This window comes from Macrobrachium nipponense, chromosome 21, assembly GCF_015104395.2.
Source record: "Macrobrachium nipponense isolate FS-2020 chromosome 21, ASM1510439v2, whole genome shotgun sequence".
Taxonomy (NCBI): domain Eukaryota; kingdom Metazoa; phylum Arthropoda; class Malacostraca; order Decapoda; family Palaemonidae; genus Macrobrachium; species Macrobrachium nipponense.
The window spans coordinates 45,157,925-45,179,218 of NC_087212.1; the positions used below are offsets into that span (position 1 = coordinate 45,157,925).

General features: G+C 36.5%; 1 protein-coding gene across 1 annotated transcript; it reads left to right on the forward strand.

Moving 5' to 3' along the window:
* Positions 1–4,096: 4,096 nt before the first annotated feature.
* On the forward strand, positions 4,097–10,199 carry LOC135197991 (26S proteasome non-ATPase regulatory subunit 11-like). The gene is made up of 2 exons (XM_064225315.1): positions 4,097–4,254; positions 8,036–10,199. The coding sequence occupies exons 1-2, from the start codon at positions 4,170–4,172 to the stop codon at positions 9,193–9,195; spliced, it is 1,245 nt and encodes a 414-aa protein (XP_064081385.1). The 5' UTR covers positions 4,097–4,169; the 3' UTR covers positions 9,196–10,199.
* The last annotated feature ends 11,095 nt before the right edge of the window (positions 10,200–21,294 follow it).

The following is a 21,294-nucleotide window of genomic DNA, read 5'->3' on the forward strand; positions in this document are numbered from 1 at the left end:
ACTCACACACACACACACACACACACACACACACATATATATATATATATATATATATTTATATAATATATATATATATATATATATGTGTGTGTGTGTGTGTACTTATATATTATATATAATTATATATATATATTATCTATATAATAATATAATATTGTGTGTGTGTGTAGTATATATATATATATATATATATATATATATATATATATATATTATATGTTGACAATTATAATGGACCAGAATTTTGTATACTTCGATGAAAACTGCTAAAATTTGCATGTTTCGTCTTCATCAATTATTCCTTGGTAATGATCACCATTCCAACTGTTTACTCACGAACACTTTCGAGCGATGAATCCGATGATGTAGTAGACCTTATATAGACCATTCCCTAAAGAAACTTCAGTCACCAAGGACGCTTAGATTGTGTGACTAATGACACGAACTCAAAGCAAAAGACAAAAAATTGAAGGAAGCTTAAATGTTCCTTGTAGCCTTTGTAATCACTGTTCTTGGTCAAGTAGCCCCACTTTCGACTAAGTCGTTTCGTTCATGTGGGGCCGATTACAATTTTATGTGAAAATCATTTTTAAGATATCTATTTAGCTTTATGCAGCCAAGCAAATTTATTCCTGCAATCTGCCGCGGAAGTCTCGTAAATTTCAGGTGTAGGCTACCTATCGGTTTTATTTTGTATTCCTACATATTTATCCATCTATTAGTTTCTTAATAATAATATTCTCTCCCCCTGCAGGCTGATTTCCCTTTGGAGTCCTCTTGGGGTTTATGAAAAGTCTGTTAACTGTGCTCTCAAGGGTTTTCAGCTGAAGATTCAAAGAAAAACAAAGAACTTTAAACATGACAGAGGCCAGCGTATTGTAATTCGGGTTACGACAGGTGTCCACAAGGCCTGAATTTTAATTATGATTCACCACAGGTGGGTCTCGTAAAACAAAAGGCGCAATCCCCCCTCCCCAAACCCAACTTTCCGACAGCTTACGGATGACGTCATATTTCTAGAAAACTTTAGAAGGACATCCCGTGAATGGTCCGTGAGGCAAAGAATATTTATTTTTAGATTCGCCATAAAATTTGAAAAGGTGTTAGTTAGGCTGGATTTAGAGTGATTTTGATATATTCTCGTGTAAATTCTTGTAGAGAAGTGTCTTTTTTTAAAGTTATGGAGAGAGTGACACTAGTCACTCGAATGCCGTGGAAATCTGTCTGTGGTGTAGAGTTTTAAGGGACCATTTGACCATTTGCATTTCAAAATTATAATTGGCACTGATTAAGTGAAAATTCCACTACGCCATTATTCTGCTTTCAGGGATGTTCAAATACTTTTCAACTTCGCAGCGTACCGTAATCGCGAATGCTTAGTGCGTTTGTGTTTTTATTTATATATATAAGTGTGACCTTAACAAAGGCGCCAGTGGTATTTTTGGTATGACTAAGGATGGTGTATTTGTTGATTCTACGACTGTCTTTTCCTTTGTTCTGGCTTCATCTCGTTGTGATAACTGCGTTGAATATATTTCAAAGATTAATTATTATTGATTTCATTAACTATAAAGTCAAAGAAAATTTCACAATAGCACTAAACATTGTACATTGGAACTAACACAAGTCATCTCGTTACGACTTGCCTGCCAAGAATCGACGGTAACTGATGTGAGAATTATACCTAGAAGGAGTTGCCGGATACAAATCTGAAAATTTTGTGATTGAATTTGGATGGGGCTTTTGCCCGCGAATGTCACTCATTTTCTGCCTCAGAATGCCCATGATTGTATATTATTTTGTAACTGTATTTTTTTTTATGAAAAGTGGGCTGGTTTTGAAAAGTAGTCGTATCACGAAGATAAAACCATTCAAAGTTATTAGAGTAGTTTGCTATCTGTCAGCGTTAGGTCGGCCACGATCAAATTACGATAAACAGCGTAGGAATTTATAACCCTAACTGACTACTAGCATAAATGCAGCCCAACTCTGCTTTAGTATTTGTAAGATATAAATAATATTTTCACGATTTTAGGGCCATAGGCTTACTTTGCATATGATGCAAATCTGCTTACAAGGTAGATTTTTTACCTTCGTTCCTTTGAACAGTTAGAAGATTGTATCGTCATTACTGATTCGAATGTAGATAATTCCATTCTAAAATAAATCCTACAATTTTTTGTTTAATTCTCCCTCTAATAAGGCAGAGGGAAAAAGGGGAAGTAATTGATAATCTGAAATTTCTCTGGTTAAAAATTCTGTTATTATTATTATTATTATTATTATTATTATTATTATTATTATTATTATTATTATTATTATTATTATTATTATTATTATTATTATTATTATTATTCACAAGATAAACCCCTAATCATATAGAACAATCACTAAGGGGCCACTGACTTGAAACTCAAGCTTCCAAAGAGTATAGTGCTCATTGGAAAGCAGTTACAGAATATAAATAGAAAACAGAAAGAAGAGAAATACATATATACAAGGAGAATAAGTACTCGAAAATGCAATTTTAGGGTAGTAATGCATTGCATCTTCGCTAGAACTTTAGAGGTTTTATTTGCACAACATAGTCCTAAACAAATTATGGAGTCTGTAGAGCCACAGTTTGTGTTATGCTCTTTTTTTATATTTACTCACAAACTTCCTGGAAACTGCGTTACTGCTATCGATGCTGCTTATAGTGACAAATGATATAGGCCTGTCGTTAGTTCAGCAAATACATTATATAGGGTGTATGCGTTACCCACATTAAGCTCTAGTTAAACATTCTAATTGGACTAACACCTAAATTGCAGAATTAGAAAGCCAGCCAGTTGATGGTACTCCAGGAAAATAGTGGAAAGTCAAAGAGTTCTAGAGTTCATAGTTGAAGTCAAAGATGTTACTGAATTCCATTTCCTGAGATTCCACCATATGTCAACCTGTGTGGGAGCGAAACCCATCCTTGTGTCGTCTTCTAAAGTGTTCTCTTGTGGGTCTAGAGACATTACATTTATAGTATGTCGTTTGAGACGCTTATTGCATTGCTTTAAAAAAAGTGTGCAATTGCATATCTCTGGACAACTGTAGCTCTCAGTGGCTGGCACGTTCACATTATTTGGTCACATCACAGCATTAAAACAAATCAGTGAATCTTAAGTTACAGCAACTTGTGTATCCAAAGTTATTTATCTTAAAATAACAAAATCAGTTTTGTGAACTCCCAACCAGTAATTTTCGACAAAAGTCTCTCGCGTTGTTGGCTTTTAAGCTAAATTGTCGATACAAGAAGGAAAAATGTTTTTACATAAATGTATATCTTTTAAGAGGCTTTCATTTGCTTATCACGTCGTTTAGATGATGAGTTACTCTTGTAATCTCATAAAAAGTCTTTATTTATCATTTCCTATTGCTTTTGGGACATGGGTGTTGGTGAGTATTGGGTTCCAGAGTTAGTATAATTATCATCACCGCTTTTACAGACACTAAATAATTCATTGCCTGAGGGAGAATGAGAAGAGAACGTGAGTTTGTTGGTTAAATCTTTCCCTCTAGGTCCATAGGCCTAAATTCCCTTTCCCCTCACGTGGCCTCAGGTTGCTTCGCTTAATTTTGTGATATTCATGACTGTCTCTGATCCTTTCGTATATTACAGATTATAAATTCAAATACTCACTAATTAGAACATTCTGATATGTAAAAAATGGCTATTGATGTATTTGCGTCTTTCCGCTTTTCTTTGCATACATTTATATATTCCCTCGGTTGTAATATTGTAATCCATTTTAAATTCTTAGTACTAGGGGAAAAGGCTATGATAAATAAATTTTTCTATTATTTTATTTTATTTTTTTATTTTTAGTTTTCAGATTTTTTTCCCCGAATAACCTTTGTGACTGGTGATGTGACAAACAGTATGGTTGCTTCTTTGTGCTACAAATTGTGTAGCTTGGCGGATAATCGAATGCTTTGTTTCACGGTTGCAAAATGCAATTATCTATATAAGAAAAAGTATGTGAGACTCAAGGTGTCCTCTACAGATTACCGAAGAATACTCTGGGGACGAAAAACGACAGGGAAACGACGTCTAACATTTATGTACGAGACCAGTGGCACCACTCCAACGCTACCCTCTGCGTCTTTGTTATCCAAACAGTTACGTCAAAGCAATGGCTGCTGCAACTCTCGTGGAAAGGTCTCCGTCGATATCTCTTTCTAAAATGGAGGGAGATGCTTCTATTTTAGAAAAGATGGGTGAGTGAGATGTCTGTTGACCTGTAGAATGAAAGTGCTGGTAGAAAAGTAGTGCTTTGGTTGTTAATTGAACCACTTGCTTTATGTTTACATCTTGCCACCTCTGACTTTGCTGATTCATGCTTCGTATAACGAACGTATTTCGGTCGCTATTTCACTCCTGAAGGCGGTTTTGACGGCCGGTTAACCTCGAGAATGACCCGTATTATTACAATAATGAAGACTTTGCGTCCGAAGGAGTTTCCTGGCTTATGGGGAAATCCAGGTGTTGGGGGCAACGAAACGTTCTTCCTTGGTCCTGGGAACGGGATTGACCCTTGACCTGTAAAGGTTCAGTTCGCCTCGTTAGCGAGACTTCATCATTTAAAAGTAATTGCTTTGGATGTTATGTCAATTTTTGCAAATTTAGAGAGGTAATTTCTAATAATTAGGGTTTGAGTTGTTTTTGCCGATGTAGTAGGTTACCCTAGCTTAGCCCAAGTAGCCTACGATAGTCTGTATGGTAAGCAAAACTTTTGGTATTACAAAGTTCCTTGAAATTGTTTTCGAGTACTTAAATATAACTTCATTGCTTGATCTTTTCAAAGAATTTTAGGTAAGATTGAAGATAAGCTACTAGGCTAGCCTACTGGGGCCTGGAAAATGACATTTTCAAGTCCAAAATGTCATAATGGATTAATGTAATATTGTACCCTTACCTTTTTATGTAGTAGTATGTACTTCAGTGCAACTTCACCAGTTTTAGAAAGATGTGCCATCTTTGATTTGATTGCATGCATTATAATTTAAATTGTTTACTTATAAGTTTAACAGAATATATATCTTATTTTTAGTAAAACTAATTGTTGATAGTAAACTTGTCTTTTAGTATCGGTTGGTAAGGGAAACCAGTAAATACTATAGAAATAGACACCAAGCTAAGCTGGACAACTTGATCTAGCTTTGTTTTACCTTTACTAGGCCTCCTCATATTCCAACTATCTCTTTAACAATGCAAAAGAAAATACGTAGTTCTATAGAATAACTTAAAGATAGCAAAAAATTAAATAAAAAATTTTTTGTATCACAAGCAGTATAATATCAGTCTTAACTATTTTAATGTACTTTTATGTTTAATAAACTAGGTATCATTGTAAGGTATCCCTATATGCTGTACCGCATTTGTGGAGCATATGCCATTAATTGTGTAAGCTGTAGCTTTTGATATACACTTTAAGTATTGATATATTCTCATTTCCAGATGGCAACGGCTGCTTGACATTTCTTGTAAAGATTCCTTCCTTTACTAGTGTGAGCATCTTCATTGAGGTGCCATGATGTTAACTTTCCATATCTTGAAATTTTTAATTTTTAAAAGAATTGTGGAAAGGGTCCGTAATTCTTTTATGCTTTTTTTTTCACGTGTTACTGTTTTTGTTTTTGCATATTGACCTTCTGTTCTGTAGAAGCCTTCTTCACAAGGTAATAATCTTTACATTTTCCATAGGTTTGTTTCCTGAATGTAATTGAGAGTGATGTTCTGCTAGCATTTATCATTCCAGTTTAAAACTGATAAAATGAATGAAAAGTATACCGTATCTTATTACATTCCTGTAACTATGTCCAATTTATTCTTATTAAGGGGTGAACTTAGTGAAGTTTATCTTGTGTTAGATATTTTGCTGGAATATATAATAGCTTGGATTAATGTTGTTCTGGTGATGTATCTAGCCAGGAATACTATAATTTAGCATTGTTAAGGAATTTGTAGGCAGTTGGCCCACTTCTCCGTTGCCTTGACATAATATTTGCTAAAATGTTACAGCTTGCCATGCGTTTTTGCATGGAAACACTGGTTCAGCATGTTGCAAAGGATGAACTTTTGAGCCTTATGATATATAATATCTGTTTGAAATATTTGAAACTTAATTTTCTCATTTTCTCAGATATTTGTTGTAATGCAATTTACCTTACAGACCACTAGTGTGGCTTCCACAAGGCATGGTCCAATTGGTACCTTTCATATACGTATTACTGATGTTTGGTTTTTATCTCCAAAGTTTTGAAGAATTTTCTTGTCGCTCACAATAACTACACCTAAAGCTTTGCTCGTCTCCATCAATTCGTTTAGTTCCTTTTTAATTTTGAGTTTACTGCTTTGTGGTTGTTTTAGACTGAGTATCTTTTGTATGGCTTTCTTTTTTAATATACTGTATGGCTTTAGAGGGTTTGATCTCCCAGCACTTGTTTTTCATCCATCATATCTTCTGTTGGTGGTGTAGCTCTCCTGGTTTTGCTTCAATCCATTTGACTATGGCAAAACTATCAATTATCCAAGCTTCTCAACAGTATTTGTTGTTGTGGCACCATGAGTTTGTGATTATGATTAGAATGAAGAGCACAAGAATAAAACTCCATGAAGTGGTTATGAACGAATAGAAGTCTTATTGTGGAGAAGAAATTAGATTAATAAAGGACAAATATAGATATAAGGATTCAGACATGTATCACATTCAAATACGAGTGAAGTAATGCTGTGCACCAAGAGGCTAGGGTTAATGTTTCAGAAAAATATATACTTAAAGCATCTTCAAAATACTATGGCTGTTGAATTAGTTTGAGACATCTGAGTTATAATTTGTCACCCAATAGGTCTAGCCTGAAGGATTTACCCCAACAAGAGAGAATGGGAAATGGGCTAAAGATGAGGTGACAGAAATTGAACAGCTAGGCAGATACAGTGAGTAGTAAAAGGCCAAAAACAATGCAGATGAGGCTGAAGGTTGCTGCAAAGAACCCTTGGTACTGTATAAATTGTGCCTCTGTAAGTGTAACTCCATGCACAATCTTCTTTCCGTAGGGGATTAGTGCCGTCAGTGCACCTCCTCATATGGTGAGTGCCTCAGTAGTGTGATCGGTATGGTGTTGGCCTGCCACCTCGGTGGCCATGAGTTCGATTCTTGGGCATTCCATTTAGGGGTTAGAGATGTGTATTTCTGGTGATAGAAGTTCACTCTCGACGTGGTCCGGAAGTCACGTAAAGCTGTTGGTCCTGTTGCTGAATACTAACTGCTGGTTCCATGCAACGTATAAACACCATACAAACAAACAAACCTCATGTGGTGCACTGTATGCATATCCTGATGGTCTTTGCAGCTTCCCTTTGGCCCTTTCCATCCTCAGATCAGTTGATTCATAGTGCAGCTGCGAGATTTTCCTCTTGTTACTCTTGTCATTCCTTTTCACTGGCAATTTATATTTGAGGGTCTAATGACCGCATAGGTCCTAGCAATTGCCCATCAGCCTAAATTGATATTCTATCCATACGTGAACTACTCCCAGAAGTGTACTAGTAGTACCTATTTGGAGTTAGATAGGGTATTGATATGCAGGAGGATTTAAGAAGTTACCATGAAGCATTCCGTTTAAGGAATAGCTTCATAGGAAGTGAATAACTACTTAAAAGTAAGTTTATTGGTAATCAATGTTTTCATTTAGAATGGGGGATAGATATTTATTGTTCCTAGGGGATGAAGAACTGCTAAATGCAACAAGTAGGTTGTCATGTCCATCGTAATAATTACAGCTTTTGGTTGTAGAGCCCTCTTAATTTTTCATTTGTATATACACCAAGGCCTCTTATAAAGAAACATGTTGCACATGTGTAACAGGTTAATTTAAAAGTTTATTTTAAATTTAGGCCTTAAGCTTGCAATATGCCCTAATTATAAGAAATTACTACAGTGCCTTTGTTTTTGTGCTCTCCACATATATGGTGACATTTTTGTTTTTTTTCTTGCAGAAGCTGAGGAGGAAGACATAGCAACAAGAGAAGCTGGCATCCTAGCCCTCGCTGAACAATATAAGAAAGCAGGCCAGGCTCATCAATTGGCTCAGCTCATTAAGGATACTAGGCCATTTTTATCCCAGATATCCAAAGCCAAGGCAGCTAAGCTTGTTCGTACAATGGTGGACATGTTTTTAGATATGGAAGCATCTACAGGTTTAGAAGTGGAAGTTTGCAGAGATAACATCGAGTGGTCAAAAACAGAACGTCGCACCTTCCTCCGTCAGTCACTAGAAGCCCGTTTAGTTGCTCTTTTTTATGATACTGCCCAGTACACAGAAGCCCTTAGTTTAGGTTCACAGTTACTCAAGGAGCTGAAAAAGCTCGATGACAAAAACCTCTTAGTCGAAGTACAATTATTAGAAAGCAAGACTTATCATGCTCTCAGTAACCTTCCTAAAGCCCGCGCTGCTCTCACTTCAGCACGTACTACTGCTAATGGTATTTATTGTCAACCAAAATTACAGGCTGCTTTAGATCTTCAGTCTGGTATTCTTCATGCAGCAGAAGAGAAAGATTTTAAGACAGCCTTTTCTTACTTTTATGAAGCATTTGAAGGTTATGACAGTATTGATAGTCCAAAGGCCCTGACTGCCCTGAAGTACATGTTGTTATCTAAAATTATGTTACAGAGTCCTGAGGATGTTCATAATATTGTTAGTGGGAAGCTGGCTTTGAGACATAGTGGAAGTCACGTTGATGCTATGAAGGGTATTGCTGCTGCCAGCAGTAAGAGATCTCTAGCTGATTTCAAGGCAACAGTTACAAAGTACAAAGAAGAACTAGAGGGTGACATGATTGTCAAAGCTCATTTAAATACATTATATGACAATATGTTGGAGCAGAATTTGTGCAGAATCATTGAGCCTTACAGTAAGGTCCAAGTTGCATATGTTAGTGAAACTATTGGCCTTCCACAAGATGCAGTGGAACGCAAGCTTTCACAGATGATCTTGGATTCAAAGTTGACTGGCATTTTAGACCAGGGTGCTGGAGTTCTAATTGTTTGGGATCCCACTACTAAGGACAAAACTTATGAACATGCTCTGGACACCATTAAAGCAATGGAAAAAGTTGTAGATGTCTTGTATCAGAAAGCAAAGAAACTAACGTAAAAATTAGCAGGATTAGCTTTACACAGTTACGCTATCTAGATTAAGGGGCTGGTTATAATTCAGAAGTGATGATACCGCAGTGTGTTAGTGTGTACTGTACTCCTCTCAGGCTGTACCTTACAGGAATGTTTAAAAAGTAAATAAAAACTACATGTTCATCAGGAGCCAGGCAGAGTTTATCCAGGATTGTGAAATATTCCTGGATGTCAAGTTATGCCCTGGTTGAGTTGTGCTACTGCAGAGCCCCTCCTCATGTAAATATAAGCTATAAAAAGGAGGGGAAGTAGCATGTGACAACTACCACCTCAGATATACTGAGGATACAAATATGTTTGCTTTTTCTCTTTCTATTCTTGATATTCAGAGTTCACTATTCATTGGGGTTATTCATAATAATGTTCTCTTAAGAGGGTAGATTATTTTTTATATGTTCATTATTCGAGAACTATTTCGGTAACAATGAATATATGTAAGCTGTATATTATTATAACTCAAAGTTGGATATGTAGTGGGGTCATTGTTTTACATTGGTCATTCATCAGATGACTTGTTTTTTACAAGTTTCTTTGTAAAGGAAGATGTAATTCACAGACAATATATGGTTCGTATATTAGTTATTCTTACTGTGTTGAAGTAAAATTGTTTTAATTTTTCTCAGAATTAATGAAGGCCAATAATTTCGTGTGAGGATATTCTGAACGTCAAGCCAGCAGATAGATTTTGTACAAGGATTGAAGAGGTTGTCCCTTTGCTTGTAACCTAGTATGTAACACCAAGCATTTACTTGTAAGTACTGTAGCATCAAAAGCTGAAGTGCTGTGTTTAAAATATGACACTTACTAACCCATAAGCGTAGGCCTCCATGCCGATGCCTTTTGTTGTGCAGTATGATCGTTATGATCTTCAGTCTAAGGATTACTGTTGCAGGGGACTATTTTTCATGTCCATGATATAATCAGTTTAACCACTTTGAGATATTTTATAAAATAAAAATCTTATTCACAGGAAGGTCTTTTTTTAACTGTCTTTATGCTCATCCAAGTTGTCAAATTTTGTCAGTGTTAGAATGAAATTTGCATGAACATGGGATTTTTTATTGCCATGTAACTGCAGAAAAGAAAATAGAATGAATCCTATTTACAACAATGTTACTATTAGTGAATACTATGTGTAAGGAATGGAGAAGGACAAAACAGGTGGCAGTATTTTCAGAAGTTCATGACCTGAATAATAATTTTTTTTTTTTTATGTATGATAATACAATAGTTATTGGTTATTGAAAAGTATAAATCAGTTACCTCTGTATGAGAAAAATTATAAACTATTCACATATCCATCCTTTCATTTCTATAAGTGTTTTACAGTTCTCATCCTGTATTTCTTTGAATGTTTTACAGTTCTCTTATTTCTGCTGTGCTCTGCATGGTTACTCTCTGTAGAAGGTTGACAGTGCTCGTCTTGCTAGAGGGTATTGCTGACAGGGTGCCTTTTGCCTTTTACTTCATTCCTTTTATCTCTTCTGTACTTTGCTGTCCAACCATTGTAGCTTTTCCATTCTTTAGTGTTCATCTCGGATAAACAACTGCCCTTTAAGTGAAGTGTTCTAGAGTCTTGTTTAACTTTACAATTAATTATCTCTCGAGAACAACTCTGGCCTGTAAGCGTCCTGAGTGGGTCTTGTTTTAACTTTTGTAATTCCTCTCTCTCTCTCTCTCTCTCTCTCTCTCTCTCTCTCCTAACTGTCTACTCTCTCTCTCTCTCTACTCTCTCTCTCTCTCTCTCTCTATCTCAATAACTGCCCTGTTAGATGTCCCAAGGAAGGTCCTATTAAATAAGTTTTACCTCTCGCCTCTCTCCTCCTCTCTCTCTCTCTCTCTCTCTCTCTCTCTCTCTCTCTCTCTCTCTCTCTCTCTCTCTCTCTCTCTCTCTCGTATGAACAACTTATTACAACTGGAAATGATCTTGACTCATAGGGAGAGGCAGGATAGCTGATTGAAACCTCATTCATTTAATGTGTTAATCAATAAGGAAACGACCAGATAATCATATTTTTAGTCACTTTTATAGCTGAATAAAATATTTATATTCCTCAATGTACACTGCACATTTTTATATTGATAACATTCTTTTCTTCTATGTAAAGTCAGTTTCCCCATTCAGTTTTTCACATTGTGGAACTGTTTTAAGGGAGTTAATTTCTTCAATAAATTGTTTCACTTGCTTAATGATTGAGTTTGCTTTATGAACACTGGTATTGTACCTTATATGTGTATATCTTTTTCTGAAGTATTTTCTTATTGATATGTTTTAGGTAGTAGCAAGTCTTAGCAGGAATTGAGAGTATGGTAGATGTACGTTAATTTCATTCCATAACGGGTCTCAGTCTTTGAGCATCAGTATGGTAATTCATTTACAATTTCTTCATGCAGCATTGCATTTGAAATTATGTAATTTGGATTTGGTATGTATTTTCCAAAGTTTTGTTAGACACTTGTTGAAATTATCCTAGATTTTTGCAGAAGGTAGCGTTACATTAGGGCTTATTTATAGTAAACTTGGTAAGTATTGATTGCGGTAGTAGGTTTTTTGCTCTGTATGCTTATAAATTTGGTAATGGCTATCTTGAGTGGAATTTGACTTAGGGAGACTCCTGTCACAAAGAATGAGTTACTGTTTTTCATCAGTTGTACTAACATCGGATATTCAAATATTTATTAGAAGTGACCAGATTATCTCATGTCATTTCCTGTATGAGATGAAGTTGTTTTAATGGGGAATACATTGGATTTGATGTCTATGAATTTAGTGTTCGCATAAAAGGCAACAAACTCCTGCTTTACGAATGCATGTTTCTTTGTCTACTTGTATGACCAGATCATAGAATATCAGCTGTGTTCAAGCTGATTAATGAAACTGCATTACTTGGCCTCCCTCTCTATTTCCACTGGTCTTTACATCTCTGTGTACCTTCAGTTGAGAGGCCACTTACTTGGCCTTTGTTGTTTTATTTTGCAATTTTCCATTTTGTTTTGGAGATTGTTTCTGATCTTCTTTACCCTACGAGTTTTGTTTCTGATCTTCATTACTCTACGAGTTTTGGTTCATTCTTCAAGTTACCAGTTTTGGTTCATTCATCACTTGACCTTAGTGTGTTGTGTATATGTATGTATGTATATCATTGTCATGTGGATATCTTTATGATTACCAATCTTGCAAGTGCTCTCTGTGCTTGCTCCTACAAGGGAGTTGTGTGACAAAATCACTGATTCTCTCCGTTGTCCAAACAATACCTTGCGTGGAGCTGTTATTAGAAATTCTTAAAACCTTACTTCATCAACATAGGATCACAGGTTTTTCTTATTTTCAGGTAACCAGCTTGTGTTGTGGTTACAGTCAGGTGCTCAGGTGCATCATGTGTTGGTGGTTTCATCTCAGCTTGATGTCTGGAATTTTTAAAGATGAAACCTGATTTCCAAACTTGCAAAAGGGTAGGATGTAAGACCCAAGATCCAGACCTTTACAAGGGCTCAAGACCCACTTGAATGACATTGAGTTGGACAATCATGATTGGAGGTAACTTAAACTAGGTGCAGGAAGTTCTCTTTTGTGAGTTTGACCTTTGGTGTTTCCAGGTACTCTGCTCTTTTGTTGGAACATACATCGAGAATGCTTCATTCTGACGTGGAATTGTGAGGAAATTACCATGTTACTATTGTTGATCAAGGGCAATGGTCCATGGGAGTTATTCAAGTGACCTCTGATAGAAATTGTAAGTGTATTTTGATAACAATGCCAATAGTAGAAATTGCAAGTGTATTTGGATGACAATGCCAACAATTATTTTAAGAAGATTGATTTCATTTGCTGGGTAATTAGTCTTTAGCTTTTAATTTCCAAGCATCATGTCCACGATCCTTTTAAATTTAGGACTGCTTTCTGTAACTGGACTCCAGAGAACTCGCTCTCACTTTTTGTTAGTGGTCTTTATGGGAAGAGTGCCACATTGAAATATTATCTCATCTTTGAATTGGTTGCACTTGTCTTACCCATGACCCCATGTGAAATAACACAAACGACTCTGTTCCTGAAAGCAGTGCAAGAACTAAAATTGCCATTAGTGATTATCCAACTTCTAACCAACAATGTATATTGTGTATTGAAAATATAATGGAGAGAGTTTTTGTTAGACTTCAGCATTCTATTAAACCAATATTTAAAGGTGCAGTCTGTTAAATATAAGCTCACATATTCTTTAAAAACACCCTTTGAGCCAGTCCCTTGAGAGGGGATTTTAAATGTTATGACCATTTTGAAGTATGTATTGATGATAATGATAAGCTCCTAAGTGGGAAGGGATGTTACAGTACCATGTAGTTGTAAGCTGGGATTACATTCAGTGGGTAGTGGGTGCTGTGAGGGGGGTTGACTCTCCAATTGAGTGTGGACATTAGAAGCATTAATTTGAATTCATATTGGTAGCATGAAGAGTTGCCAGCTTGTCGATTGTGGTGCAGATTATTTTGGGCTAAGGCTCCTAGTTTGCCTGCCATTACTTATAAGGGTAATGGTTTCATTCTTGTTATGTTATTGGTGCCAACCACCATGTTAGGCTTACACTAGTTCAGTAATTATGTTGGTGCCCATTTGAGTAGAGTATGTAGTAGGCTTTTGAGAGAGTTTTCCTGCAGGGGTCATTAGTTGAATCTCTAGTAAAATACCATGATGCCTTCTCAAAATTTTAAGGTTTTGGTCATACAACAACAGATTGACACTGGCAGCAATGACCCAAGTGAAACTAAAGGCAAAATGCATACAATATTATGCCAATCTAGTTCCAGTATCACAAGAAATTAGAACAATATGTTTATAAGAAACAAGAATGGTTAAAATGGAATAGGCCCTGTGGCCTTTGTACCCAATTTCTTTCTTGTAATTCAAATCATCTGAAAACCCTAATGAACTTCCTCAGCAGGCAAAAATCCAGAATGCCCCCAAAGGGAAATCAGCTTGCATAGAGAGACAAGTTACAGTAAAAGGTACGTAATACATAAATATGAGATCATAGAAAATAAAACCGACGCACCTGAAGTAAAGGTGTTTACAGAGAGCAGGAATGAATATGCTCCTCGCTTCAACATTTATAGATTGGAATATTCCACAACTGCACCAGGCAAACTATTCCACATCTTGGGTATAAACAAAATATAACTCGTAGGAATTGCTGGTGGAAGTGGGCTCACCAGAGGACACAAAAATTGCTGGCTTTGTCATCTATTGATTGAGTTCCAGTTGAGTGCATATTACTACTCTGAGAGGAAACTAAATAGTATTTGATCAGAAGTTAATATAAGCTAAGATGGTAAAGATTGAGTGATGTCCTTCTGGATCAACATACACATTGTGATACTTTTACACTTTTGCATGGGTTTAAGTTAATACACTGTAAACCAAGACCCACTGCTAAAATTTTTAGAATACATTAGTAATAACTTTTATCTTCCTGTATTTCCCATTACCTCTTGTTACTTCTTTCTAATGAACACTATATTCTTTGGGAGCCTGAATTTCAAATCAATGGCCCCTGTGGACTTGTTCAATAAATAGGGTTCGTCTTTGAATAATATAATAATACATAGTAAAACATACAAGGTAAACTTGCAGCGTAAGTGTGAAGAGAAAGATGAAGGTACTACTTGAAATGGGGAAGCCACTTACTCTGTGTTGCATAGAGGGTTGCTCGCCCCCATGAAACCTGTATGTATAAAATTTTCCAGTTGAAGGAAAATCAAGGAATGGGAAGAACAGAAGGACTGCAGTTACAGTAGCAAGGGAGAAAGTGTCTAGAGTAAAAGCCCAGATTTCACAATTTTCTACCATAGTTGCAAAATGAAACTCCCTGTGAAATTATTGATAACTAGGCAACTGATAGGGGTGGTTCAAAAGGTTTGTTCTTAAAAATATATTAGTATGTCTTAATTTACTTCAGCTGTAATGATAAACTAAATGCTGAAGATCCTGATAAATTAATTTCAGTGATATTTTTCTGATGTTTTCATTGATGAAAGTTGTATAATCACTATACATTAATCTATTGCATATGTCATTCTTTATTCTTAGCATTCAGGGATTAATTCTTATGGGTTATTCATGAAATCCTTAATGGTATGACAAATATGATCAAAGTTCCAAGATGGGATAATACAGTATTTCATGTGGTATTCTTGGAATGAAGTAGTACATATGCCACAGTTAAGTTGGTGTATGTCGGCCATTATTCCACAATCGTTCTGTGCACTGTAAGCATTATTTAAGGTTCTTTGCAGCATCCCTTTGGCCCCTAGCTGCAACCCCATATATTTGGTTGTTATGGTGTTGGCGTCTCACCTCGGTGGTCACAAGCTCGATTCTCGGCCATTCCATTGAGGAGTGAGAGGTGTGTATTTCTGGTGATAGAAGTTCATTCGACGTTGTTCAGAAGTCATGTAAAGCCGTTGGTCTCAGTGGCGTGGTTGGTATGGTGTTTGCGGGTTTGATTCTCGGCCATTCCATTGAGGAGTGAGAGATGTGTATTTCTGGTGATAGAAGTTCACTCTCGACGTGGTTTGGAAGTCACATAAAGCTGTTGGTCCCGTTGCTGAATAACCACTGGTTCCATGCAACGTAAAATCACCATACAAACAAGCCATTGGTCCCGTTGCTGAATAACCACTGGTTCCATGCAACGTAAAATCACCATACAAACAAGCCATTGGTCCCGTTGCTGAATAACCACTGGTTCCATGCAACGTTAAAGCACCATACAAACAAACAATCAATTCATATTCTTCCATGTAACTTTCCACCTCTCCTAACAGTTGATTCATAGTGCAACTGTGAGGTTTTCCTCCTGTTACACCTTTTAGACCTTTTTACTCTCAATTTCTGTTTCAGCACTGAATTTCCTCGGTCACAGTGCTTGATCTTTGGCTTAAATTCTATTTATTCTGTAATTCGACGGTTCCTATCATTTACTAAAGGTGATGGGGTTAAGAGATACAAGTTGTATAGTAACAAATCACTAGTAGGTTCAAGTCTACCATCATAGTGATTGCAGCTTTGCTTTTTTACCATAATTTCTTTTAATGCCCAAGTGTACAGGGACCCAACTGATTTCAACATTACACTATCACTAGATCCACCATATGCTCATTTAAGGTCCCAGTTCTGTTCATTTTGTTTTGTAGCTGACATTTATGTGAAAAATATTTCTTTTGATGGTCACCATGTTAATGATAAATGTACAAGTTATTGTGGTAATACTCTTGTTTCTGTGTTGAGAATAAGGAAACTAGCGTGGCCAGTTGTACCTAGTTTCCAAAAGTCAAAATGAATGAGTGTTGGACCAGGCATCGTACGTATTTTTACATTTTTATTTGTATAATACTAGTCTTTTAGAAAATTATTTATTTGGAGGGATAAAATCCTTAGAATTTGCCAAATCCAGGTTTAGCTGTCAGCTTTGGCAGCTGATCAGAGAGTGGCCCTACGGTTATTTATTTTTATGTCACGTTACCTGTCTGTAGCTTCATGACAGCATTCCCAGGTGGCCTACCTGCTACCACATTTTCATCCACATGTTGTGTCAAAGTGGATTAGGTCCTGGGAATAAAGATACAGTAGTTATCTTCAGATCCTTTGTATCTCTCCTTAGTGGTAACTTCCCCAAGTAACTTGGTAGAACGGCATAGTTCTCACATAAACCCTTATGGTTTATGTGAGAACTATGCTATTTACCCTACTAAGAATGAAGCAACTGACAGATTAATAATATGAGGCTAAAATTTGTCTTTGCTCTCTCATGAGAGCACAGGGTAATCTTCCACCTGCTTGGTAGACACAACATAGTTTTCCTGTCAAACCTTGGCTGATCACAGACTCCCTGCAGCCATATGTACCCAGGTGCTAGGCTTGACAGCCTTAATTTCATGGTTAATGAGCCACTTAAGCGCCAAATATCCTGCATAAGCTTTGGATTCTCTCCTTGGTAGACCCAACATGGTTTTCACATCAACCTGGGCTTTAAAAGACTCAATATAGCCTTATCTACTGATGCAAAGGGCCATTAATGACCTAAAGGCTTTAAAGTTCTGGCTTCGCATGTTCTTGAGAGCTCAAGATTGGGCAGACCTAGTACTACAATTCTCACTTACGACTCTTGGTAAATTATGGATTCAGGATGTCCACAAACAAACAATACTATTGTCAAAAGTCTCTGTCTGTCTCCTTTACTGATTAATGGACTATTTGTCTGATCTCAGAGAGTGGATGTAACGGTTCACCTCTACAACTGTAAAGTTTAACAAAGAAAGCAGAGTATGTCCCCGTAAGTCAATCTCAGATATCCTCTTCCCAAAAATGCACGTTTGCACAATGCTTAGGGCAAGGGGATCACATGATCATCTATACCAGTTCAGGATAGCAGAATTTTGCCCCGACCTGCTGAACATACAGGTACAGAACGGCAAGAGTGTCCTGGGTTGAACTTTTGTCTCTGCTGATACTCTTGGAGCTCAACACTGACAGATCAACGACATCAGTTATCTCAACAAGGAAGTGATGGAGCACTTTCACGAAAACAGTAATATCCAAATACATACATAAAAAAAAAATGACGTGAAGTAGAATTGTGGTGGAAATGTAAATTCCTTATGCTACACTTGAAGATAATAAATAGGCCTGTAATTTGTGCAGTGACTGACTGGCAATTATTAAGGTAATTGCACTTAAGTCGATTATTAAGATATTCAGGGGTAGAAATTTAGGTGGTTTTAGAAAAAAATATTAGTTGCACAGATCGAAGATAAGCTTTTTAAGACTTATTGTGCAGTGTGTGGAATTAAAAAGTTTGGGTTTTGGTGGTTACATAAAACCATTTGACAGCATCCACAGAACGTTAACAATTTGATGATGCAGATGATGATGGTGCCGTATTTAGACAAACACCACAAGTTTTACCAAATTTCCTTGATAAAATACACCCTACATCCTTAGAGATGAGACTTAAGATAAGCCTAAGAAGAACGGTGGAAGACCTAGACCTACGTGGATAAGGAATAGGAGGTAGGACGATGGTTTGTAGAAGCAGAAACACGGGAAAGACCTGAGCGTGGAATTTCATGTAGACCTTACGTATGTCCATGCGTCGTAGTCTATATGTAATACGAGTATGTCGTTGCCTTGGAATGTAAGACAGGTATGTGGCCAAGCCGCATGTGCTAGACGAAAAAATGAGAGTTAGTTTTTCGTAGAATGAAAAGAAATAACTGACTAATGGAGAGGTCAGTGTGTCACATAACCACTATCGGAAGCTCTTGACATCAATTTTTGTCAATGTATGGTTCATGGTACATAATATAAAATGTGACTCTGGAACAAAAACATTTTACATTTTTTTAATACAGCAATAACTCATGAATATGGTCCTTGAACTTTTTCTCGGGAAGTTTTTACCTATATAAACTTAAGGCCGAATAAGGAGGGAGTAAAAGTAATAGAAAAGTTCCCCCCAAATAAAATGTCACCATCTCTATTTTCTCTTATTTTACCTAGTACCGAAAGAAAATGGAACTAACTGTGGCCTACAATATCCTCCCTGGCCACGCCTTTGCCACCAGTCACTTGTATTTTGACAAAATTAACGCAGAACAAATGAAAATTTAAGGTAGGAAAGAGTATTACTCCTCCTGATAAATGTAAATCTGTGTTCATAATCATCAAGTGACAAGTTATGTTCTCCATATCACGCTGCAAAACGAGATCGTGTAAATAAATCGATCGATTTTCTCTCTAGTTGGAATTAGTCTCGTATAACTATAAATAGCTTCCATTTCTTCAGATAATACAAACAGTTAAGAGCGTAAACTATATAGTTAGAGTAGAACCGGGGCCCCCTCTTTTTTTTTTTTTTTTTTTTTTTAAGGAAGGAATTCGCCGCCTTTGTCTTTCTTTAATGGTTCAGTAGGCCTAGGATTCTGTGTTTCTTGATAATTGATCAAAATTAGTGGAAGTTGTAGCCGCAGACTTTAAACAGGTGTTTTCGATAGATAGTCGATTTATTTTGTTTTCATCAAATTATTCGAATGAAAATTTTTTCGACATGATTTGAGCAATGAAAAACATGCAAGAACATTGTTTTTTATGCAATTATAAAATTTCAACCTCTGCACCAATTGGCAAGTGCACATATAAAAAAATATCCAGTGATAGTCGTAATTCGTATTTTTGTTTAGTTACTGAATATCGGTCAAATGGTCTACATCGCACTCAAGGCTTGCTGTATTTTTGTGAGAAAAAGTAATTTCATTTTCACATTTAGTTTTGGCCATACAGTTTGTTATTAGGTATCAGATGTGTAGATAAAATCTTGATTCGATTCAGGTTGCTGGCGGAGGTGCGACATGAGTCAAGTGTGTGATAAAAAGAAATATATAGGACTCCAGTATGTTGTAATTACTGCTAGCTACGTAGCGAATATCTTTAATTACCCCTTAGTGTTTTTAATAATTATGCAACAGTATATAAAGTTATTTCATGGATGCTAAGTAATAATTTAGAGGATTTTGGGAACGTATAATTATTTCTGAACAAAGATATTGAGAATATGTTCCATTAGTGTACAAGAAAATTGAGTAAATTGGACGAGCGTGGCTAAAAGTGCCATTTATATACTTTCCTAATCAGAGTATGGTCTTATATTCACAAATAATAGTAATGTCTCTGGATATTGGTGATAATTAAGGCTAAATGAGAAGCAGCTTATTACATCGTGTAGTTATATTAAATTCCCTTAAAGGTTTTTTTCTTCTTTTTCGGAATCAAAAAGATATTGTCGGTTCATAGGAGATGTATACATTATGCCTACAGTGTGTCACGTGAGGCAACTAGCGAGAAATAGTGAATAATCGTCGATCGAATGGAATGAGAAAATTAATCTTTGTGGTTTGCGAGTAATAGATTTAGAAATTGAGGGTCACATCCAGTTCATGGGAAAAGTTTCACGGAGGTCTGCGTTATCGTCCTATCCTTTTCAACACCTTGCCACACCAAGGTCTTGGGCCTGCTAAAACAAAACTGGTTTAATCTGACCCAACTAATGCCTTGGGTAGGATATGAAAAAAAAAAGGTAATAAGTAGCCTGACACTGATTCTGAGTTGTAGGTAAGAAGGGGCAGGACAGGATTTCTTTACAGCAGCAGTGCGAACCTTCCATTAATAAACATTCACCGCGTGGGCAAGACATTGAGCAAGATCTCTCTTCTTTTTCTTTTTATGCAGGACAACAGGGAGACTGCCAATGGGAAGACGTGTACTGTCAATAGGTTTGTTTTCTCCGTGACTGGCATAGTAGTACCATACAGCAAAGAAAGACAATGATGATGATATGATATCCGATAGAAACTGGTACAGGTTGGTTGCAGCGTCCCCTCGGCCTAGACCTAGCTGCGAAAACATTTTAGCCTTTTCCCTGACCACTTGTATTCCCTCTTCCTCTCATCAGTCTTTCTGGCCAACTCTGTTACTTGCTAGTGTAGCAGAGGGGCTTCTCCCAGTTGCGCTTTTAGATCCTTGTACAGTAAGTTCCAAAACTGAAGCGACAAATTTCAGAATTGATCGTACTTCTTTAGAAACTCTCGTGGGGTTGCCAGTTAGTATATTTTATTCCAATTATTGTCAGCCTCTATCTGATAATAAGTATCAGTGATTAAACTGTAGAACCACAGAAGGCATTTCCCTAGTGAATTGTCAATGTTAGTTTAATAATTGTTTATTAAAAGAAGGGGGAAAAAATAATCCCCTCTCAAAAAAAAAGAAGAGAGAGAGAGAGGAAAAAAAAGAATTTCCTCGTGGAAACATCTGCTGCTCTCAATGTGTGATATCGAGTGTTCACCATTGAGTGGCCGCAGGAACCGAGTGCATAAGCATTGGCCTAATGTGATTTGTAAATTAACTTTCTACTTTTATAGCATCATATCGAAAGTTATTATGATTTCTTTTGATAAAGCACAAAGAAGTTAAGCATCTGATTAAATGAAATATAAATAAGCCACAAGTTGGTGTGGA

Excerpts from the sequence above, each read along its gene's own strand:
- LOC135197991 (XM_064225315.1), top strand. The coding sequence starts at position 4,170 with ATGGCTGCTGCAACTCTCGTGGAAAGGTCTCCGTCGATATCTCTTTCT. Across the intron at positions 4,255-8,035 it reads TTCTATTTTAGAAAAGATGG|AAGCTGAGGAGGAAGACATA; the intron begins GTGAGTGAGATG and ends TTTTTCTTGCAG.